Genomic DNA, 25,704 nt, shown 5'->3' with positions numbered 1-25,704 from the left:
TTGAACCGTCCAACCCATGCTAGCATGGAAAGCGGACGTTAAATGATGATGATGATGATATATATATATATACTAGCAGCATATCCCGGCGTTGCCCGGGTATGTAAGAAACTTTGTCGATAAGCAATGCCCTTTACCTTTTTACATGTCGAATTTATCGATTTTTTTCAGAACTGGGGGAACTTTTCAAAATTTTCGCTGCGTTAGTTTTGAATTATGACATTGGGGATATGTGTGTGTGTCAAGTTTCATCAGAATCAGTTGAAAGCCGTGGTTAGGGTGAGGGTAGAACCTGACAGACACACAGACAGACAAACTGCCTTTTATATATAGATATATATATATATATATATATATATATATATATATATATATATATATATATATATATATATATATATATAATATATATATATATATAAATATATATAGATGTGCACACACACTCACACAGAGGCAAGCACATAGGTGCAAAAGCTGGATATTGTCTTTCAGAGAGATGGCAAAGAATTTCAGGTCAAATTGAGGTCTATGGCAGGAAGGAGGAAGGAGGATGCAGTGCAGTGGGTTGCTTAAGAATGGACACAATGTGAAGACAATACTGCTTCCATTCTTTCTATTGTCTTTTGTTTTACACACCATTGTAAGCATAGACATTTGTGCCATTGTACCATTGTTTATGCGTCTACACACACACACACATTTGTGCTGTTGGTAACTTTTGTTGATGTTTGTATGTAAACTATTGTCTGTGTATGTGTACACTTTTGTGCTACACTGTATGAGTGGAGAGTATGAATGAGCCTGTGTGTGGTGGGGAGAATGCAGCATGTCCTAGAGACAATGAACATGTATTAATTGACATTAAAAATTATAAAGAAAACAGAAGAGAATGGAAATGGAATGAAAAGCTAATAAAGCAGAGATAGATAACCAGTGGCGACAGCAGCATGAACAGCCCTAAGAACAACAACTACAACCCCCTAGAATGAGAGAAGGAGGTGGTACCACCGGGAGCTTTATGCAGTGGTTAGTCTTGCTAAAAACTCGAAATATATTTCATATCTAAAGAAAAACATTTTTTAAAAAAAGGCATAGGCGCAGGAGTGGCTGTGTGGTAAGTAGCTTGCTAAACAACCACATGGTTCCGGGTTCAGTCCCACTGCGTGGCATCTTGGGCAAGTGTCTTCTGCTATAGCCCCGGGCCGACCAATGCCTTGTGAGAGGATTTGGTAGACGGAAACTGAATTAAGCCTGTCGTATACCATCATCATCATTTAGCGATGTATATATATATATATATGTATGTGTGTGTGTGTTTGTGTGTCTGTGTTCGTCCCCCTAGCATTGCTTGACAACCGATGCTGGTGTGTTTACGTCCCCGTAACTTAGCGGTTCGGCAAAAGAGACCGATAGAATAAGTACTGGGCTTACAAAGAATAAGTCCCGGGGTCGATTTGCTCGACTAAAGGCGGTGCTCCAGCATGGCCGCAGTCAAATGACTGAAACAAGTAAAAGAGTAAAGAGTATAGATCATCCAGTCAGAACTGCTTTGATCATAGATAAACCTGCTTAACCCTTTTGTTACCAACCCGGCCAAAACCGGCTGTGGCTCTGTAGTATAAATGTCTTGTTTTCATAAGATTTTCATTAAAATATACCACCAAACCGTAGTCACAATTTATGATCCTAACACAAGCTTAATGATAACTAAGTTATTTTACTAAATTCTTTGTTATATTTAAAATAATTGAAAGAAACACAGAGCATCTCAAAATGAATACGGTAATGAAAGGATTAACCAATACGGACCTAGGGTTAAAACTAAAAGGAAAAAAAAAACCACTATCAGCAACTTCGCATTTCACCCTCTTGTTATGATCGTTGCTATCTCCTCTTTCGCTAACAAACTGTTATGGTGAACAATGTATGCACACAAAAACAAAAGCACTTGTAAACAGCAGCAGCAGCAACAGCTGAAACTACAGAAGAACTCTTGGCTGCCAAATCCTTGAAGTTTATTACAAAGCTCCAAACACTGACAATAGACTAGTATAGAAACCTAACAAAAATACTATGAGGAGACGAGCTAAAAATACAACTACACAGACAGGAAGGAACTTCTCAGGAAATGATTCGAAAAAGGAAATAATATTAATAATAATAATAATAATAATAATAATAATAATATAATAATAATAATGATGATGATGATAATAATAATAAGAAGAAGAATGATAAAATTAATAATTATTATTATAATGATGATTTCTTTATTAACCACAAGGATTTACACTAAGGAAAAACATTATGGACAGCACAGGACAAAACAAAGAATGTGTGTGTGTATGTGTGGGTGTTGTGAAGGTTTTGCATGTAAACAACACTAACAAGATAAAAAAAAAAGAACGAAAAAGAAACCAACGAAGTGTAATCCTCAATAGGGAGGAGACGTTCGAGTGCTGCTCATGGAAAAACCCCATAAAAAACCATGGGCGTCCTGACTTTTGGGGCAGGTGCCCTTTTTCCCTTCCCTTTTGTTTCAACTACAAGTGTATGCTCAGGGCAGGCCCATTCATTTGTACCATTCTCACCACTTTCATCCACCTTTCAGCATACTGACAAGAAGACAATACTTCCCACTCTACCCTTATTTTCAACATAAACCTACAGGAACTGGATAAATGCATATAGGATTGTCTTGTCGTCCCGCACACACCTCTGACATACTTGGATGACAGCACTTCCGTGCCTGTAAAGTTATCTCAAACAGGCAAAGCCCCCTGATAGCACTGCCAGGCCAGAGATTTTTTGGAAATTATCCAATGGTCCCAGCCTGAAAGTTCTCTGGAAAAGAGCGACTAGCTGATCTTCTTTGTCGCACTTTTCCTCCACTGCTGAGACCCCCTTCAGTCATAACTGACCATGGGATTGCACCTAGAAAGTTACCCTTCCAGGGCAAGCTTGTTTATGGAAGACCAGCTGTTGCCCATGCATACCAACCTCCCCATTCCACGCCACCAGTGTTATCCAAGGGAAAGGCAAAGGCTGATACAGCTTGGCACCTGTGACATCGCAACTCATTTCTACAGTTGAGTGAACTGGAGCAACGTGAAATAAAGTGTCTTGCTCAAGAACACAACACACAGCCCGGTCTGGGATTCAAACTCACAACCTCACGATTGTAAGCTTGACACTCTAACCACTGAGCCATGCGCCTTCACAATTCTCTCAAATTTCCTCCACTAATTCTCTTTAAAAGTTAAAGTAGACGTTCCACCTATCACACTGTCCGGTTGGCTGAGGGCTGTGGGCACTTGAAGACATTCCGCTTTCTAAATACTCCCCCTTGCTCTCTGTTTTACCCAGAACTGCAGCACCATTAAGGAAATATATCTGATGAACAGTGACCACACTTGTTCACTGTCTAGGAAGAACTGGAGATGTAGCTTCAGCACATGTCTGTGCATCATCAACCATGATGCATGGTAGCCCAGGCTACCATGCAGCGGGTGCTGACAGCAGATAGACCACCTGACCATCAGGACACGTCCCTTCCACAGGAAGCAGAAGAATATATGTTCCAATGTAATCAGACAGTGGCCAGGACAAGGCACAACGGTCAAGCGATAGTAGATGACAGAATATGTGCATTAGCCACCTCTGCCTGACCTTTCAAGAATAACTTTTTCTCGGCTCATTTCTGGTTGAGAGTAGTCACCCTGCTCATTAGCTCGTCCCAGTTTTTGTCCATCTGGAGGTCTGGACCAGACTAGACCCTGAGCATTGAGAGAAGTACCAATTATTCCTATGTGTATATGATCCAACACCACTATGGTGATGTTGTTGGCATATGCATCTCCCACATCCAAGGTCATGCGGGATCCCTCTCAAAACCTCCAGTTTATGTAGTAGTGGCTCAAGAGTCAGTACATACAAGGGAGATGATAGGGGCCAACAATGCCAGACTGAGCACATGATGTTGAACAGCTCTGAGAGGTAACCTTTCATTCTGACCACTGAATAGATGTCGCTGTGCATTGCAGTAATCCAGCCCCTGAATACAGGCCTGAAACCAGCTGCCTTGAGGACTGCCACCAGTTGTAGATGGTCAACCCTATCGAAGCTTTAGTCTAATCTAAATTGACCAGGGACCTACCCATGCCAGGTTCTTTAGCCACTTTCTCAATGATGTATCGCATAAGGTGGAGTTTGTCATGGATGGATCTTTTTGGAATGGCACATGTCTGTGCCTTCCCTACTAGATCCCCAACAACAAGTGCCAACCTCATACCTAATCCCTTAACCGAAATTTTGAACTCTGCATTCAGCAGAGTTATAGGCCTAAAGTTGTCAATACAATCCCCCTTGTTCAGGTCTTTTCAGCAACACCACTGCTCCTTGACTAACAAAAGTGGGAATTCTCCCATTTTGTTGCCTGTTGCAATAAGCATTCTAATATTGTCAATGCCAATACTAGAACTGGGTCTTAGCTTCATCAACTCTGAAGGGATGAAGGGTAGAGTTGATCTTGGAGGGATTTGAAGTTGAAACGTAAAGAACAGGAAGAAACACCACAAGGCATTTTTCCAACAATTGCTTCTAATTTGAATAGGCCAGCAATTTTATGGATAGAGGATTAGTTGATACCATTGAGGCCAATATTAGACTGGTATTTTATTTATCAACCCTGGTAGGATGAAGGGGAAAGTTGACCCCAAGAGGTTTTGAATTCAGAAAGTAAACAAGGTGGTATTTTTTTTTTTTTTGTGCTCTAATGATTCTGCCAGTCCATTACCCTTGGTATTGATTACAAGATAATGATTTCAAACATTATCAATTATAACATATAATGGGGAATGCAAAGTAATAAAAGTATCTTTACATGAACACTAGAGTTAGATGCAACGGATGAGGGACATTACAAATATGAAGCATAACAATGTGGGTGGAGGATGAGTATTATATTAAATCAGCAATGGAAACTAAGTTGGTGGGGGAGGAACTAAAAGCAAAACAAACAAAAAAGAAAATGAGGAAATAGAAAATATTTTATATATATATATACACACACATACATAAACAAGCACATATATATATATATATATTATATATATATAATATATGCATGCATGTATATATATGCATTGATACATAAAAGATGATAATGCAGTTTACAGTTCAAAGACTTCCCAATTTCGTTAATGCTAACATTGTTGTGCTAAAAAAGTAAATGAAATAAAATAAAATACCATAAAAATTTCTATTTTATTTGCTTTTTAGTTTTTTTCTTTAGTTTCCTAACTTTTTTATTCTTTTTAATTTGCATAAAAACGTATAGAGAGGCCACATAAAATACAGTTAATAAAACATGTTTAGTCTTGCTGTCAAAAACAAAATCTATAAAGAGAGAGAGAGAGAGAGAGAGAGAGAGAGAGAAAGAGAGCTAAACCATACAGTGAAGGTGGGTAGTAAGAACTGAAGATTGAACTGACTAGTTTTCTCCCTTATTCAAGACTCATCAGGAATAGTTTCACCTCTCTAGCAAAGCTCAGATGCTTACAACTTTATATGGAAATCTGTAAACAAATGCAGAGAAGCAGAAATGGGTGTGTTAAGAAACCAATATGGTTTCAATCTTGATCCCACTCCATGGCACTTGGGCAAGTGATTCTAATTCTATCCCCATGTTGGCCAATGCTTTATAAAATGAAATTTGATAGACAGAAATCATAGGGAAACTTGCTGTGTTTGTGTACACACTATGTGGATGAGTACATGTGTTACGGGTGATGATCACTATGTTTTCACATTGACAACGCTTGAACAGGTGTGACAATGTTTATGACCCATATAAACAAAAGAGTCTGATAGCTCAGTGGTTTCGGCATGCAAAAAACACGGAACGAAATAATTTACTTGAAAACAAGTAAAGGTTGGTATGAAGAAGGGTATCTAGCCATTGATAACTGCCTCAGGAAATCTCATCCAACCCATGCCAGCAAGGAAAAAGCTGACATAAAAAGATAACGATGATGACGAAGTTCACAAAATGCATCAATTCAGTAGCTGATACACTTTGACATAACCTGGCAGATTGTTTCATATGAAACTGCTTAATTATGAAGCAAATCTTGAGCTTTACATAAACACATATATGTACACACACAAACACACACACACATTTGTGTGCACGTTTCCTAAATTGACATCTTCACTATTATACCAACAATGGCTAGATGGATCTTCAATGTTTAAGTTGAAACAATTTTTAAAGCATTCTTTATTTCTTTTTATTTGTTATAATCATTAAATTCATAACAATATTGGAATAGCACCTTCCAGTTGATTATATTGACCCTACCTCTCCTCAATATTTGATTGCTACTCAATGTTCATAAAATCTGCTTGTGCACAAATATTTTCTCTCTTTGCAAAGTACATCCACATCGGTAACCATAGCTAAAACTCTAACATTAACCACTATATATATATATATATATGTATATATATAGAGACACACACACACAGTTTCTGCCAACAAAATTCACTCAGAAGGCATTGGTCAACCCCAGGCTATAGTGGAACACACCTGCCAAAGTATAACTCAGTGAGCCTAAACCTGAAAACATGGTTGCAAAATGAACATTTTAAACACACAACCATACCTCAACAATATATACAATATATTCTAGGTCACCCCTTGGTTATGAATGACCATGGGGTTGCACCTAGAAAGTTATCCTCCAAGGCGCAAGTCCATGCGAGGTTGTTTATGGAAGAGCAGCAGTCGCCCATACATAGCAGTCTCCCTTCTTCACGCCACCAATGTTGTCCAAGGGAAAGGCAAAGGCCAATATAGCCTGGTACCAGTGATGTCGCAACTCAGCTGAGTGAACTGGAGCAGTGTGAAATAAAATGTCTTGCTCAAGAACACAACACACAGCCCAGTCCAGAAATTGAACTCACTACCTCATGATTGTGAGCCTGACACTCTAACCATTGAGCCATGCACCTTCACATACAATATATACAGTGCACATATTAAACATATTTAGAGGGTATAGATAACAATAAAGAGGTAATCAGAATTGGCTGGAACATGGATTGAGTTGAAAACATTTTCAGCAGAAAAGGAAGAAGCTGGTGAAGACTGGGCTGCTATTAAGTGAGAACCTCTTGTACTACCTCTCAACCATATTGCTATCAAATCACTGCAGAAGCTTTTTAAGTGTACAGATGCAAGTTGGAAAGACAAATGGCTCAAGGGTACTTCAGTGGAGGAGATACAACATCAGCAAATTCCAAGGAACAAAGGATTTGTTGTAGTGATAGAAAAGATAAAAAGAGGAGGGAGCATGCTTGTTGATCAGAGGCAGTGATTTAATGCCAATCAGTTGTGTGGTCCTGGATGTTTCTGTGTGTATTTAGCAGTGGTACTACTGTTCCAAATGTGGGAGCAATATTTCATTGTAGGCCTCACTCATTAGAAATACTCAGTTTGTTTAGTAGATACTATAGTTAGAAATGAAAGTTTTTTATGTAGTGAATGTTTAGAAAATAATCAGATTGAGACAGCAAATAATTTGCCTGTTGCAATTTATGCTGTGTATGCTGCATGTTAAGGTTATTACTGTCTGGGGTTAGTTGGAACATATTCCAGCTCTTACTACTATCGCAAGTGCCCTGGCACATGTAGTGGCACTTAAAGTGGAACATATAGAAGCTATTAAGCTCAAGAGGTAGGACTTGCATATTTAAGTCAACTTTGCCAGAAGTTCTCAACCTACTCTTGGTTACAGAATGATTGGTTTATGTCATTTTTCTTAAAAACACAAGAAAAAGAATGTGAAGACCCTTCAAATGCAGGAATGTGTGACTTAGGTTTTCTGCAGTTGGCAGAAAAGATTTATTATGCAACATATTATTATTATCATTACTATTATTATTATTGTGTCTTGTACCTATAGTAGGAAGGATTATTATTATTAATAAGGCAGCAAGCTGGCAGAATCCTTAGCATGCCAGGCGAAATGTATAATGGCATTTTGTCCGTCCTTACATTCGAAATTCAAATTCCACTGAGGTCGACTTTGCCTTTCATCTTTTTGGAGTAGATAAATCAAATACCAGTGAAACATTGAGGTGAATGTAATCAACTTAAGTATAGGTGACAAACCAAAGTGATAGTCATACCTAGTTGAAGTTAACTGATAAAATACATAATTGAGATTGAAAACAGAAATGAAGCCAACATATTTCTTGTGCTGTTCTATAAATACTAGGTGCTCCAATATGCCCCATGGCATGTTTCAGCTCAACCAACTTTGAGGCAAGTTGAAATTTATAGACTTGGGTTACAAAAATCTCTCTAACCTGAATGAGTTTGTTGTAGACAAAATAATGTAATAGATTTATTAATTTAATGCTATTTCAAAAATAAGTGTTTTTGAGGAATCTCTTCCAAATAACCTCACATTACCCCATAAATATTTTGCTGGTTTCTTTATATTCCAGTGGCTTACTGGCTTGGCAAAAGACATTGGTAGAATACAAGACTTAAAAATAAAGAGCTGGAGTCAACTAACGACAGTTACCCAACACAGCCACAGTCTAATGACAGAAACAAGATATATATGTATATATACACACACACACAAATTTTTCACATTTGCAAATGTACACTATAAATCTTAGTGATACCTTTATTACAATTTCAGCAAGTTTGATTAAGTTTATATTTTACCAAGGCGATTTAATATGGTTGAAACATTACTATAATCATTTCCTATATTTGCTGAAATGATTAAAATAAACATTAATCATTGAGCTAATGCTAGGTTTGTTCTTGTTTTTCTTTTTCCTTATCACATGATTATTCTTAATTAGGTTTTTTGATATCTACTCTACCAAATATGTTAACACTAAGTTAACGATTATTAAAATGGAGTTTCAATTTATAAAAACACTATACCTATTATTATTATCATTATTATTATTATTATTATTATTATTATTAATTTTATTAACACATGTAGATGTCCAATGCTTAGAAGTATGATGGCATGCAGAATTGCAGTGTAGACATGTTACATCAGGTTTGTTACCCAAGCCAGATTTTTGCTGTTGCTGTTGCTGTTTTAGAGCGGTGTCATGTCGAGAACATCTGGTGGTGATTGGTGCAAAGATGGATAGGGTGGACAAAACAGAATGCTAAATAGCTTTGCTTCATTCAGAGTAATTGAATTAGAGCTGGCAACCCAATGCAGACTTTGCAAGGACAGAGGAAACTGATATCACCAGTATTTCATTGTATCCATAGGTTTTTCAAACTATTTGCCAAAAGGTTTTTTATGGAAAGTAAGTTTTTAAATTATTGATTTTGGCTCTAGTTTAAAAGTACTTCATTGATCTGCCAACAGCCAACATTATTATTTCACCTTGGCCAATGTTCTTGGAGTAAGTAATTGGCTACAAGTTTTCAGTTCTGTTGGTTTTCTTCATCTCATTTCAGCATAAAACAGACATTAAACCAATACTGAAGGGATTAATAACATTATTAGTGGTGGCAGAATCATTAGCACACTGAGGAAAACGCTCAGCAGCATCTCTTCTGGCTTTATGCTCTGAGTTCAAATCCAGCCTTTCAAGATCAATAAAATAGGACCAATTGAGCACCTGAAATTACTGGCCTTGTGCCAAAATTTGAAACCATCATCATTAAGGTAACCTCCCCACCCCCCACCGATTATTGTGTGGGGCGCAGTTAAGTGAGAGACCAACAAAGCTCCATGTAACACCAAAGATGAAATGAAAGCAAGGATTATGGCAGCATTCACCAACTTAAATAAGGAGACCATCCAGAAGAGTTGCAGATTCCGAAGTCGTCGAGAAAGAGTGGTTGAAGGCAATGGTGATTTTATTGAATAAATTTGGTCTTTAGAATTTCAAGATATTTTTAATGTAATTTTGGTAAATATATCTATTAAAATACAAAGTCAGTGTTATTGTCATTTTTGCATAATTTAAACAACAATTTATTCACCATACCCTATATATATATATATATATATATATATATATATATATATATGTATGCATATACATTTATACACATACATTTATGTATTTATATATGTGTATATATATATATAGGAGGGGATGCTGAGAAGTTCCTGACTTTAAGGGTATCACAAAAAACCTGGTTGGAGGCCCAACCATTGAAGTTCTTTTACAGTGTTTAGAAAAACTGAAGGACCAGTGCAATAAGTGTATGAATCTAAGAGGGGAATATGTTGCATAAAACCGTAATTAGCTGATCCTACTGTGTTTTCTTTTACCCAAAGCCAGGAACTTTTCAGCACCCCCTTGCATGTGTATTTATTGCTTCAGACTGGAACTTGGTGCAGCTCTCTGGCTTACCAATTTCGGTCAAACCATCTAACCCATACCAGCACTGAAAACAGACACTAAATGATGATGATGATGATGATGGTTAAGATACAATTTAAAAGCAGCTTTAGCAATATAAACATTACTGATCACATATTCAGTGTGTATTGTATGTGCAATCAATAATGTTTAAATCAATAATTAAAACACTAGGATCTCAAAACCATATAAATTATTTAAAGCCCCAACTTAAGCCCTTAATGACATCAGCAAAAAGTCTATGCCTTTTTTTTTACTAAAGCCATTACTAATAAAAGCTGTTCAAACTGACAGACCTGTTTCTACATCCAAGTATGAAAATTTCAAAAAAAGCTCTAGAAAAGAGTGAAGCTCAAAGTGGTAATAGCCTCAGCATTCATAAATCTACCGTAGAAAAACAGTATAATGTGTATGTGTGTGTGTGTGTGTGTGTGAAAGGAAACCATGTGATGTGAGGTAAAACATCTCACGTCTGGCAACAGCCCCACATTCAAATCAGAAATAGCTACACGAGTATAAATATATGTGTGTATGTGTGAATGTACGAGTACCCAGGTGTATTGCAATACAAGTTCTACGCCCTTAATCTACAAATATAACTCGTAACCATCCACACCTCTTTCTTATGTACACACATATACTCCTATTACACCCCTAGCCAGCATCCCTTATGTAATGCAGAAATATTACTCACAGCACACATCATGCTCATTTGAAATATGCATCAGACACACACACATGAACAAATACATATACAGGTGCACACACACACACATGAATATATACACATATACAGGTGCACACACACACGAATACATACACATATACAGGTGCACACACACACGAATACATATATACAGGTGCAAACACACACACACACATATGAATACATACATATACAGGTGCACACACACACACACATGAATACATACACATATACAGGTGCACACACACACACAAGGAATACATCATAAGCCTCACATTCAGATACACAATTTAAAACATGAAATAAAGAAACACGTATCACCCACCTACACACCTGCAAGCCAAGCTACCTGTGTTATCTCAGGAATTATTTTGAGAAGTAGGGTAACTGCCTCACTTGCCAATTTCACTCCAGAGTCTGAATAAGCAAATAAATATCTTAATGGCCGTTTATCTAGACAAATCATGTTCAAAACCGTTATGGACATAGAAACAACAGAGTAAAGAGATAAAACAAAAAAAATTGGCCAAAACCAGTTTTTTCAGTTTGCATTCAGATTAAAAAGTTATGAAGCACCAGAGAGGAATTGGTATTTTAATTCATTTAACATGAGAGTTCCCAGATTTTCAAGTAGTGAAACCAAAGACATACATATCATACGACAGACTTCCACGTAATTTCCACCTATTAAATTCACTCGCAAAATATTGTTTGACCTGAGACTCTGTTAGACACTTGTCAAATGTATCATGCAGAGGAACTGAAACTGAAACCATGTAAGTGCAACATGAACTTTTTGGCCACACACCATTACATAATTCCCAACCACATGGTTCCAGGTTCAGTCCCACTGAGTGGCACCTTGGACAAGTGTCTTCTATAGTCTCAGACTAACCAAAGCCTTATGAGTGGATTTGATAGGCGGAAACTGAAAGAAGCCCGTCATGTGTGTGTGTGTGTGTGTTTTTCCCCCCACCATCGTTTGACAACCAATGTTGGTGTGTTTACACCCCCATAACTTAGCAGTTTGGCAAAAGAAACTGATAGAATAAATACTAGGCTTACAAAGAATAAGTCCTGGGGTCGATTTATTGACTAAAAGGCAGTGCTCCAGCATGGCCAGAATCAAATGACTGAAACAAGTAAAAGATCAAAAGAATATATATATATTAATAATTAAGGGTGCTATAAGTGGAAACAGCATGCTAAAAACATCAGCTAGAAGACAACTACAACCACAAATTTACACTGCCACACATTAATTGAAATTGGGGGAATGAACAGAAATTTTAAGCCCCACAGGGGCTTAGAATTGTAGTCATCTTCTGGTTGCTATTTTTAGCATGCTGGTACCACTTGTAGCACCCTTAATTATTAATTAAATAGTTTTTACCTTATAGTATTACCTTGATGGTTATTTACACATACTATACCACTTGATATTATTGTAAAAAATAATATCCTTATACATACATATATATAAAATTTTCAGACTTCATTTGAGACAAATACACCATAATTCCATGTCCCTCCATCCCCAAAAACTTTTGAAAATAACTGAAATTCGTTTTACATTATATATACATACATACTTACATACATATGTATGCATATATATATATATATATATCGTTAGCCACTACACACATTTTTTTCTCTCTTTATTTCTCTCCTTGTTTTTTCTGTGTACCTTTCTGTAGAAGAGCGTAGGCTCGAAACGTAAAAGACTTTCTATTCCTGAGCGCTATACTAATACATCTGTTTGTTTTGTACACCACCTGTCTTCATCTTTTGTTTATTTTCGTAAACTTTCCCTTTATAAATATATATATATATATATATATATATATATATATATATATACTCTCAATTGCAGGTTATTTGACAGGTAACTTCTCTTTGGATTGTATCTGGTTTGCAAGATTCCATATATGAATTGTGTTAAAATATTTTGTGCCTAGGGAGAGTCATTAAGCCAATACTATGAACACTGGTTCAATTCCACAGTTTTATATAACCAATTGACTAATAATAAAGGAGTGGAACCACCCAATGACCCGTTGGTGGTATTATATGAAGCAATGGATAAAACATTACATTTAAATGTATTAAACTCTTGGAAGAAGCTGATAATTAGTAATAACAAAAGAATGCAGAGTATGAATTATATTGGAGCTACTCATGTAGCAAAATATTATATCCAATATTAGAATTTTATTCCTTTTCAGTATCTGAGTCAAATAATGAAAGGTACCACAACACATATCTCATGATCTGGAGCTCTGAGATGAGGAGAAAGTTATTTTCAGACCAGAAGCCTAGCCAGAACCATTGTGACAGAGTGGACTCAACTAGAATTATCCAAAGGCCAAGTGACTGGATTAAACTGGTCAACCTCAAAATTAAGGACAGTATCTACAACCGCCCATCTTGTAACTTCAGCTAATATAGTTGACATGAGTCTATGTTCAGGGTGGTATAGAGCAGGATTGAGTCCCAAACCATGCAGACTTCTTTAGCAATAGTCATTATTTCATTTACTATATGAAATGGAATGTATGGCATTTTCTTTAATGAAATTTAAGACCAAACTATATCCCCTAAATAACAATAGTCAAATATTGGATCAAGGTAACATTAGCCACTGATGAGGACCCCTTTAGATGCTTACATACACAATACACACACGTGCACTCACTTATCGCTACATCTATGTTAGGAAACTGGAAACTAAATACTAGACCTCTTTGGTATGCCATTGACTTCAATACAGACATCCGCATAATCTGATTAACCCTTTTGTTACCAACCCGGCTGAAACCGGCTCTGGCTCCGTAGTACAAATGTCTTGTTTTCATAAGTTCTGAATTAAAATCTTCCACCAAACCTTAGTCACAATTTATTTTCCTAACACTAGCTTAATGATAATTAAGTTATTTTACTAAATTCTTTGTTATATTTAAAGTAATTGAAAGAAACACAGAGCATCTCAAAATAAATACAGTAACGAAAGGGTTAACCAAAGGAGTAACAGAAATATGAAAGAGATGAGTTTTAAGAAGTAGAAATCCAATTATGAAGTTTCTTTGAATGAAATACATTTGTTCAATAAAATTGCTGTTCACTTTCACTTAACTACAGAGGTCTTTCCTGAGTCATACACTCATGGGGCTGGTTTCCCAGTTTCCACAGTACATATGTTCCACTCTGATGGGATGCTGGTCTATTGTAGGATTACTCATTTTTGTCAGCTGAGTGGATTTGAGCAACATGAAATGAAGTGTTTTGCTTAAGAACACAACACATTGCCTGGTCCAAGAATCTAAACCACAATCTTACCATTATGAGTCCAACACCCTAACCACAAAGCCACACACTCCCACTTAACCATACCTATATACGTACTATTAGTAGCTTTTAGATGGTTTGACAACTGGCATTGGGAATCCTTCTAAATACATATGGTTAGGAATTTGCAGACTAAAATTGTCCGAGGGCTGAACCAGAAGTTCTTCAAAAGTGGGTATAAATTTATTAACTGATATAGCACATGTTGGTAGAGCAACTGTTTCTCTATACAAAGGTAAAACTCAACATAGTCTCCATCATGTCTGTTACTTATTTTATTTATCCGAAAAAGATGAAAGGCAGAGTCTCAACCTCAGTGGAATTTGAACTGAAGACATAAAGGTGGATGAGATTCCTCTAACTATTTGGCCTGACGTGCTAACAAATTCTGCCAGCTTAAACAGCACAAATATTAAAGAGGAGAAAATACAGTTTACACCTACAAACACTGATAAACTGCCTGTTTCACTGAAATTTACAAACCCTGGTGACCAACAAAATTGGCAGCTTCACTGCTCCACTGTCAATGCCATTCACTTTACAGACCAATTTGCCATTTGAATATAACACACTGTTTAGACCACTTTAGCTTGAAATACAACTACAAAATATATTAAAAGCAAAAACAAAAAGTTTAAAAAATATGAAACTTCCAATAAAGCCCAGGAACAATAAACATCACTATGACAACAAAAATAAAACTCCATTCAGTGGCACATCAGCTAAGTTTTAAATTACAGTTTACATCTACATACACTCAAGCTACTACATGACTCTTTCTGGTTGACTCATAGGTTGTCAATACTTCCTGTGTTAATTATTTTCTATATAACAAATCCTAATGAAACAAGAAATTAAACAAAAGAAGAAAAAAAAAAACCTGAACACAGCTGGTCTTCTTTTATGGGTTGAGTTTAATTCTTAAAAGAAATGTGTCAGTCAAGGAGTTTAAGGAGCAGCATGAACTGTTTGACAGAGAGAGAGAGAGAGAGAGAGCATTAAAAAGGTAGGATGTTCTGCTTGTAAGAAAATTTTACCAGGAAGCCAGACATAGACTGGAAGGATGTATTGGTTAAAGAAAACAGATTAACAAAAAAAAAAAAAAAAAATGTGGGGGAAGGTGTACTAAACTGTTAATCTTCCAGGTTCCCTGCCCCCCCCACCCCACCCCCTAAAATTATAAGGGTTATTACAGATGGCGTCAACCCCAGCAATTTACTTAAACATGAATGTTTATATAAGCCCTGGAAATGAAAGAACATTTGACCCTCACAACCACTGCCATAATTAAACTTAGAACACTTATGTACTCTCTCTCTCTCTCATTCTCTCTCTGGCATACCTACAGGTATCGATGCACATGGACTTCCATACTCAAGTCTGAACCCAGAACCATGTGGTTGGGAAGCAAGCTTCTTACCACACAGCCACACCTGCACCTATGGCAAACATTTTTGCTGTTTCTTATTCTAGAGAAAAGAAGGAAGGGCACTGTCAGACAAGAATCAGACTAGAATTTGGCCCTCCAGCACAGAAGTATGATAGCAATAAGTAACTGGGTGAAGTCTTGTATCATTAACATAAAACAAAAATAAACTACTTCAGCTACATGCTTAAACCTTATCATAATCATCACAGAATTGCTTGTTGTGTTAGGCAATGCAATTTATTCGCTTCAGACCATCTACTTGAGACAATCTAGTGTAGTTTCACATCATAGTTGCAAGAGGAACCAATCTTGGTGTTGTAAGCTGTTTCCTTAACAACTAAACCTATTAGATGTTGGCGCTCTACTTGCAACAAAGCAATATTCATCTGGCCAGCGTTGTTGCCAAATAAATAAGGCTGATAACAACTACTGCTGCAGAAGGCAATCTCATAGTTCTAAAGAGACTTTCAGCATTCAGAAATTAGCAGATACTACTATATGCAGGCATAGCTGTTTGGTTATGAAGTTTGCTTGACAACAGCAAATGGAGTTTGGAAGACAGAAAATATGCAAAAGCCCATCATGTATGTGCATACATGCATATATATCTAAAATGATAGACAGACAGACAGATAGATAAACAGATAGATAGACAGATAAACAGATAGACAGACAGATAAACAGATAGACAGACAGACAGATAAATAAACAGATAGATAGACAGACAGACAGATAGATAGATAGTATTAAATCATTATAATTATTTATAGGACAAGAATAGCTGTGTGGTCAAGAAGTTTACTTTCCAATCACAAGGTTTCAAGTTCAGTCCCAATGCATGGCACCTTGGGCAAGCGCCTTCTACTATAGACCCAGGCCAATCAAAGCCTTGTGAGGAGATTTATATATATGTGTGTGTGGGTGTGAATGTGTATGTTTGTCTCCTTGCCGTGACAGTGTGTAATAGTTGTAAATGAGTGTCACTGTCATACAAGCAGTGTCATTCATTTCTCATATTCTGTGAAAACATGCCATGAGTATATATCTTGCTTGTAAAGAGGTGAGGGTTGGCAACAAGAAGGTTATCTGGCCAAAGAAATGCTGACTAAGAATGGAAAAACAGATGTGAAAATGATGGTGATATGTTTTTGATTGGGCCCTCAACTCCTAGATAGTTTTTTAGGATGCTGTTATGAAAGGGTGTATCCTAGATAGTTTTTAAAACCTGGCATAACTTGTACCTCTCCAGATCCAGCCACAGCTGATTTGCAGAAGAGAGAAGAAAACAGAGCAAGAGAAGAAGAATCTACCCTAACACAGGACCTGCACTTATTCAACAGGGTTTGCAATATTAAGGAAGCAGCCTTATCCTGCTCCTTTCCCCATATATGAGACAAAAATAAGGCCACAGAAAATCTGATGAGCCTTCATGGTGACCTCACATTGTCAAAAAATGCATCCCCCAGATGGCTTCCTAGTCAAGCCTGCGGATGCATAAAGCTCAAATAACAAACACATTGCAATGTTGCTAAGATATCTGAAACAGGGATAGCACCACACACACAAATACATAGATTGTATAGAAGCACACACAAACACACAGATTGTATAGAAACACACACACACAGATACATAGATTATATAGAAGCGCACGTGTGCACACATACACACACACACACACACACACAATGATATGTAGACTGTCTAGAAGCTTCACATTATCTCGCTGTTGATGGTGTTCTTGTTTTTAATGGTATGATCAAAAGAAGAAAAGTAGTACCCCTCATACTTTAGAGAACCTCCAAGATTGATAGAAGTTCTCCTCAAACCAGAGACCTAGCTTCTATACTAACAAGAGCGCAATCTCTGCTGCTAAATGCACTGAAGTACCAGGTGGTGATATTAAAGCGAAGGACAAATTAAGTTTATGCCACTCCAGTACAGAAACACCGCTTTGGGCAAGCTTCAACACAGTTTCTGTCTAGCAGATACTACTCACAAGGCTTATGTTAACCCGAGGATATGGTAGAACAGAGACACTTGACTAAGGTGCCATGCAGTGAGATCAAACCAAAGACATAGCTGCAAAGTCAACTGCTCAACCCTAGGTAAATCCTGACATAACAGACTGAACTGACAAATGACCACCTCATCAGCCATTCCAGCATTGTACCTAAGATTATGTATCCCTTTTCTTTTTAAGATTTGGTTGTTAGCAGGTCAAGAGAAATGTGTAGATTATAACAAATATATAAATATACAGGTACAAACATGGCCGAGTGGTAAGAAGTTTGCTTACCAACCACATGGTTTCAGGTTCAGTCCCACTGCCTGGCACCTTGGGCAAGTGTTTTTCAATTATAGTCTCAGGCTGACAAAAGCCTTGTGAATTGGATTAGCATACAGAAACTGAGAGAGAGAGAGAGAGAGAGAGAGAGTTTCACAGGAACTGGCACGTCAAAGGGCAGTGCCAAAGTAGACAGTGGAGCTTGGTCCAGTCCTCTGGCTTAGCAACTCATGTCAAACCATCCAACCGATGACAACATGGGAGACAGACATTAGATGATGACAATATACATCTGTGTGTGTCCAACATCGCTTGACAACTGGCTGGTGCTGGTGTATTTACAACCCATGACTTAGCAGTTCAGCAATAGAGGTCAATAAAATAAGTGGAAGGCTTTAAAAAAAATATATAATTATTTAAAATAAATACTGGGGGTGTTTGGTTCAACTAAAATTCTTCAAGGCAGAGTACCCCAGCATGGTAGCAGTCTAATGACTGAAACAAGTGAAAGAGACAAGATAAAAATAGACATTTAGGTGTTCAGATAGATACAAGTAGACAGGCAGATATAGAGATAGAGACACAGATATACCTATATAGATACAGATCTCTTTGACTGAGATTATATGTATTTGTATGTGCATACACACACTTCATTATAATAGCTCTTTATGTCTGTCTTTACATTCTGAGTTCAAATTCCGTCAAGGTCGACTTATCCTTTCAGGGTCAACAAATTAAGTACTAGTTGTGTACCGGGGTTGATCTAATCGACTGGCCTCCTCCCCCAAAATTTTAGGTCTTGTGCCCAGAGTAGAAAAGATTATAATAGCTCTTTAAATATTAAGTCAGTTTCTGAAATAAAATCTGAAGGCAAATGTTTCAACAAGGTTATTTTGTTCTTTACGTACATTCAATGCTTTAGTCATTGGAACCTGATGGGTAGACCACAGGGCTTTTTGATAATTTGAAACGAAGATGGATCGAATTTGATTTATCATTCTTCTCATTCATCACCGTTCATTTAATTTTCCAAGATGTTGAAAAAGTCGTAGAAAGTTAAAAAAAAAAAAAACAAGATTGCGAATGTCACAACTCATTTCCATAAAGCTACAAGGTTGAAAAGCTTACATTAATTATGAGACATACAGCATAGATTAAATGAAAATATATATCCTTACTGCTGAGGTCAAATTATATAATTATAACAGAATTAATGAATATCATGTATGGAAAATGGAAAAAGAATCAGCCAACATAACCTTGATTTATTGTATTTTTCAGGTCTTTTGTGGAACAATTAGCCAGCATATAGGTGCAGGCATGGTTGTGTGTTTAAGAAGTTCACTTTGAAACCACATACTTGTGGGTTTGCTCCTACTGCATGGCATCTTGGGTTAGTGTCTTTTACATGTAACCCTAGGCCAACCAATGGCTTATGAGTGAATTTGATAGATAGAGACTGGGTGGAAACCCATTGCGTATATGTGTATATATAGGTGTGTGTGTATATAGTCTTTTATTTGTTTCAGTCATTTGACGGTGGCCATGCTGAAGCACTGCCTTTAGTCAAAGAAATCAACCCCAGGAATTACTCTTTGTAAGCCTAGTACTTATTCTATTGGGCTCTTTTGCTGAACCACTAAGTTATGGAGATGTAAACATACTAACATCAGTTGTCAAGCGATGGTGGGAGGGGAGACAAACACAGACACACACATGACGGGATTCTTTCAGTTTTTCTCAACCAGATCCACTCACAAGTGTTTGGCTGACCCAAGGTTATAGTAGAAGACACTTGCCCAAGGTGCCACACAGTGGGACTGAACCCAGAACCATGCAGTTGGGAAGCAAGCTTCTTACCACACAGCTACGCTTATATATATATATATATATATATATATATATATATAGGGAGAATTCACAAAAAAACAAAAGACGAAGACAGGTGGTGTAGACAACAAACAGATGTATTAGTATAATGCTCATGTGTCTCTGTATTTACATGTGTGTGTGTGCATGTGTGTACATGTCTGTGTTTGAGTGTCCACCACCACTACCAACTGCTTGACAACTGGTGTTACTTTGTTTACAGCCCCCACTCTCCCCCATAACATAGTGGTTCAGCAAAATAGACAGAGAATGAGTACCAAACTTGGGGAAACAAAAAATAAAGGAAATTCTGGGGTTGATCAGTTCAACTAAAACCCTTCAGATTGGTAACCCCAACCTGGCCACAGTCTAATGACTGAAAAAACATAAAAGATATACATGTCAGTGTGTGTATGCATATGTAGTTTACATGTTTACATTCTGTTTATAAAGATGCTGAACAACAAACGGTGAACGACGACGCCATGGTGATCTCATTCTTGCTCATAACATCATAAGCGGAAAGTGTAACCTCTCGAAAGAACTGTTCTTCACTCCTGCTCCAGAGCGTCGGCTGCGGGGTCACACCGAAAAGCTCTATCTGCGACGATTTCATCTCAATCAAAGGAGAGGAGCTTTCTCGGTCCGGGTTGCAGATCCGTGGAATAAGCTGCCTGACGAGATAGTGAAGAGGCCGACGACCGCTCAGTTCTAAGTCTCTCTTGACCAGAAATGGCTTGAACTCTTTGCATGAACACCCTCCCTGTACATAACTCCATGTCCCCCAACATGGCCTTGCTTTTTGCTTTTTGAGCCAAAGAATTAACTTAACTATATCATTCCTTATCAACAAATCAACTACTGACTCTATACTTTCAAAGACACAAGGAATAAAAACGATAATGGCTATGTTGGGAACGGCATTCTCATTTTCATGTCTTGTGTGTGCCTGCCAACAACATGTATGCCATTAAGTAGTCATCGTCCTCTTTTAGGATGCAGAATTCTCCAAACTATGACATCTGATATATGGGTGGAATGTGTTGATTAAATGAACAAAAAATTAAAGTACCCCATTATTTATTAGGGTATATAATATGTAAGATATGGTACAATTTAGGTGTCTGTACATAAGTGTATAGTTAAATTATAACTTTTATCTTTTACTTGTTTCAGTTATTGGACTGCAGTCACGCCGAGGCGCCAACCTGAAGGATTTAGTCAAACAAATTGATACCAGCAATTATTCTGTTAGAATCTTTAGCTTAGGCATGAAGTTATGGAGGCATAAACAAGTCAACAGCAGTTGTCGACAAACACAAAGACACACACACACTCACTATCACCATCATCATTTAACATAAACTTGAGAAATAGAAATTATAGGAAATTTCTTAAAACATGAATTTATAAAAAATATTTCCAGACAGTCAACCCTTTATTAATTGCTTTCTTTTAGTACTTTTAGTAATTGTTAGATAGCTAACTAATAAGCAACTTTCTACATTATAGTATAGATAGAAGATGATAGATACCTATACAAAGCATTATTGCTTAATTTTTCACGAGAAAAGATATTCATGTTTGGTGTTTTATTCCACTGTACTGGTTTTTGTTTTTATTTACTTTTGAGGTTTATTTACAGTCAGAATTATGAAAGATCACCCTGCTGAGATTTCTAAAGTGATTTGGTGAAAGTTTTAGCCTCAAGTAACTTGTCCAGCTGTTGAAAATAATTGAATAATTTGCACATCTTTTCCATATTTCTTTATAGTTACATGCCAGCTGTAAGAAAAACAGAATATTCTTATTTTAGAAATTATTTTTATAACATCAGATTTGAAGGCCAGTTCAGATTAAAAAAAACTGAATACTAATTTAGTTTTCTATCAAAAAAAAAAAAAAAAAAAAAAAAGAAATGAAAAAAACTCACGGTAAAGTTACATTTCTAGTCACAGGCACGGCTGTGTGGTTAACAAGCTCACTTTGTAGCCACATGGTTTCAGGTTCAGTCCTATTGCACAGTACCTTGGGCAAGTGTGTCTACTACAGCCCCAGGCCAACCAATACATTGTGAGTGAATTTGGTTGATGGAAACTGTTGAAGCCCATATTATATAGATGTGTGTGTGTGTGACACACACATACCACATGACAACTTGTGTTGGTTTGCTTACCGATAGAATAAGTACCAAATTTAGTTAAAAAAATAAATGATAAATTGGGGGTTGATTTGTTCAACTAAAACCCTTGAAGGTGCTGCCCTAGTATAACTGCAGTCTAATGACTGAAATAAGTAAAAGAAAGAATGAAAAGAATACCTAACAGACACCTTTACTTTCAAAACTGAACCCAGTTCACACTTATGATAATCAATAGACTCATTTTCTGTTCTTTTGAAAGGTATTCAATAATGCTTAGGAGATTCAGAAATACATGAATCAATATTTACTTGCACTTTTTTTTTTTTTTTTTAAATATTGAAGTGGGAAAACACTTCTCGATGAGGCATACCCGCAGATTTCTCTTTTCCAATGTGCCAGGGACTGGTAATACTTCTTAGTAAAATTACTTTATACTGGAAACAATATATATAATGAATATAATAAAAGTTCAGAGTTTTCTCCTATCTTATATTTATTTTGCAAACAAATAATACAATATTACATTAGCATTTTATAATGTTTCTTTCTTTTCTGGAAACTCGCAGCGCACCAGCAGTAGATGGCCTGCAGACCACCACTTTGAGTAGCACTGGAATAGAAGGCAAATTGGCTATGTTCACAAAAACTACTTGACTAAAACCGAAATCTAGAACTATTTTGAGTTTTTTTGGAGTGACTGCACAGTAAGAAGTTTGCTTCCCAACAACTTGGCTTTATGTTCAGCCCTGCCACATGGCACTTTGGGCAAGTATCCTCTATTATAGCCCCAGGCTAACAAAAGTTTTGTGAGAGGAAACTAAAAGAGGCCTATTGTGTGCAGATGTGTGCATTTATATATATATATAGATAGATAGATAGATATATCATCATCATTGTTTAACGTCTGTTTTCTATGCTGGCATGGGTTGGATGGTTCGACTGGGGTCTGGGAAGCCAGGAGGCTGCACCAGGCTCCAATCTGATCTGGCAGTGTTTCTACAGACGGATGCCTTTCCTAACGCCAACCAGTCCGAGAGTGTAGTGAGTGCTTTTTACATGCCACCGGCACAGGGGCCAGAAGGAGGCTAGCATCAACCATGTTCGGATGGGGCTTTTTACGTGCCACACACTCACACGTCCTCCACCACTGCTTCACAACTGGTGATGGTTATTTCACAGATTTAGCTGCTATATCTAGCAGGTCAACTGAGTTCAAAATTCTGCTTTGATGTCATTCAGGTGGAATAATAAAACCAATAAGTGGAATCACCCTCAAGAGTTTGCAGCCTTATTGAACAGCAACAATCCATATGCATAAAACGCTAATAGATAAATATGATGATAATATTGATTAACCATCTAAATACCAACCTGCCTGAGATCACACCTAATTTCTATTTTAAAGTGTTCTAAATTAAAATATTCCATGTCATATTCCAAACAGCACCTTAATAACTTCCTTTTTACAATAGGTATAAGGACTGGAATTTGGGGTGGAGGGGGCGCTAGTTGATTACATTTCCCCCAGAGATCAATTGGTACTTGTTTTATCGACCGCGTATGGATGAAACGCAAAGTCGACCTTGGTGGGATTTGAACTCAAAATGCCAAGCTGGAAGAAATGACACTAAGCATTTTGTCTGATGTGGCTTACAATTCCTCTGGCTCATCGCCTTACCATTAAGCTCAATGACAAAAGTTATTTGACTAACTTGGAACATTTTCAAAATTAATTGGAAAATAGGGAGTGTGTGGCAAAATAAATATGTTCACAAAAGGATTAAGATAGTAAATGGGGATTAAACTGTCGAAAAATATTGCCTAATGGGATTTAGTTATATCTTTTTTCATATAGGATCCGGTCCAAGTGACAACGTAGGTGAGTTAGGTACAATAAATTCAGGGTGAATACTTGATAAATGTAAGCACCTGTATATGCCAGCTAGTGGCATAGGTGATAGGATATATGTATCAAATGAAATAAATGAAAAACAGGACGCAAAGGATTTTCATATATATATATATATATATATATATATACAGTATGTATATATTATGCTCTCAGTTCCAATAACTTAAAGACTTATAACAACAAAACTAAAAATACACTAAAAATAACACAGCGATCAACTTTATCTTTCATCCTTCAGTTGTCAATAAAATAAATGAGGATTCCAGTACTGTCTGACTGCACCCAACCTTAAAATTTGTGGCTTTATGCCAATGTTAGTAGTCAAGTGTGTCTCTAGCTCTTTCACTCAGTTCAAAATCCGTTGTGTTCCACTTTGCCTTTCATCTTTTTGGAGTTGATAAAATAGAAGAAATACCAGTCGAGAACTAGGGACGAAATAATCAACCAGCTCCCTCCCACAAAATCTCAGGCCTTAGAGTAGAAAGGATTATTATATTATTATTTTGATGAGAGCAGATTTACAGCTTAGGAAATTAACTAAGATTTTAGAGAGAAAAAAATGGCTACAAGGGAAGCATTTTAAATATGTACAAGTCTGAAGGATATGAAAAGCACTTACCAAGTCTTGTTTAACCTAGGCCAACCTTACTTGGAAAGACCTGTAATCAAAGGTGCTTCACTTCTTACAATCTCATGTTCGTTTAGCTAAGAGTATATTAATCAATGAGTTTTGTCTTTTGTTTGTTTTAGATTTTTTTTTTTAAATAGGATACAGAATGTGATTTAAGGATTCTGCCGCTATTACTAGCGCATCAAATAACTGCTTAGAGTAATCATCACCATCGTCGTCGTCATCATTTTAGCATCCACTTCTCTATGCTTGCAGGGGATCAGATAGAATTCGGAGAGGCAGATTTGCTAATGTCCGATGCTCTTCCAGTCGCCAACCCTCACCCTCGAGCAAAGTAATATTTCCACGAGCTCAGATGTTCCACGGAAGACTAGAAACGAAGGAAGATACATCTTGCATGATAGCTACACTTCTATACGAATGCCGGAGAGATGTTGAAGCAAGGCGTATATCAAATTTTTGTCAAACATCCCCTCACAAGGCTTTGGTCGGCTGGTTACACATGCCCTAGATCACACACACACACACACATGGCACGATGAAGAAAAGATATATAACACACACACACACATGGCACGATGAAGAAAAGATATATAAAATAGTGATATATGATACAGAAAAGAAAAAAGGTGAAATGTTATATGAGAGAGAGAAGGGGACAAACACAAAAGAGAGAGGGACAAAGACATAAAAGAGAGAGAGATAGGGACACAAAAGAGAGAGAGAGACAGGGACACAAAAGAGAGAGGAACAGACACAAAAGAGAGAGACAGACACAGAAGAGAGAGGGACAGGGACACAAAAGAGAGAGGGTCAGAGACACAAAAGAGAGAGGAACAGGGACACAAAAGAGAGAGGAACAGGGACACAAAAGAGAGAGGAACAGGGACACAAAAGAGAGAGGAACAGGGACACAAAAGAGAGAGGAACAGGGACACAAAGACA

General features: G+C 37.1%; 1 protein-coding gene across 3 annotated transcripts in view; it reads right to left on the bottom strand.

Moving 5' to 3' along the window:
• Positions 1-25,704, bottom strand: part of LOC115215375 — a 215,303-nt gene that overhangs the window by 134,184 nt on the left and 55,415 nt on the right. The window contains exons 1-2 of one of the 3 annotated variants that reach the window (XM_029784532.2): positions 24,748-25,170; positions 21,609-21,858 (exon numbers count right to left, since the gene is read on the bottom strand). The exons of the other annotated variants lie outside the window; for them this stretch is intronic. Of the exons in view, the coding sequence (XP_029640392.1) occupies positions 21,609-21,655 (47 nt within the window). The 5' untranslated portion in view covers positions 21,656-21,858; positions 24,748-25,170. Of the gene's footprint in view, positions 1-21,608; positions 21,859-24,747; positions 25,171-25,704 lie in introns of those variants that run through there. 3 annotated transcript variants of the gene reach the window in all.

Source organism: Octopus sinensis, linkage group LG9, assembly GCF_006345805.1.
Source record: "Octopus sinensis linkage group LG9, ASM634580v1, whole genome shotgun sequence".
NCBI classification, from domain to species: domain Eukaryota; kingdom Metazoa; phylum Mollusca; class Cephalopoda; order Octopoda; family Octopodidae; genus Octopus; species Octopus sinensis.
The sequence above is the reverse complement of the archived record's forward strand: the minus strand, read 5'-3'. Positions and strand labels throughout refer to the sequence as shown.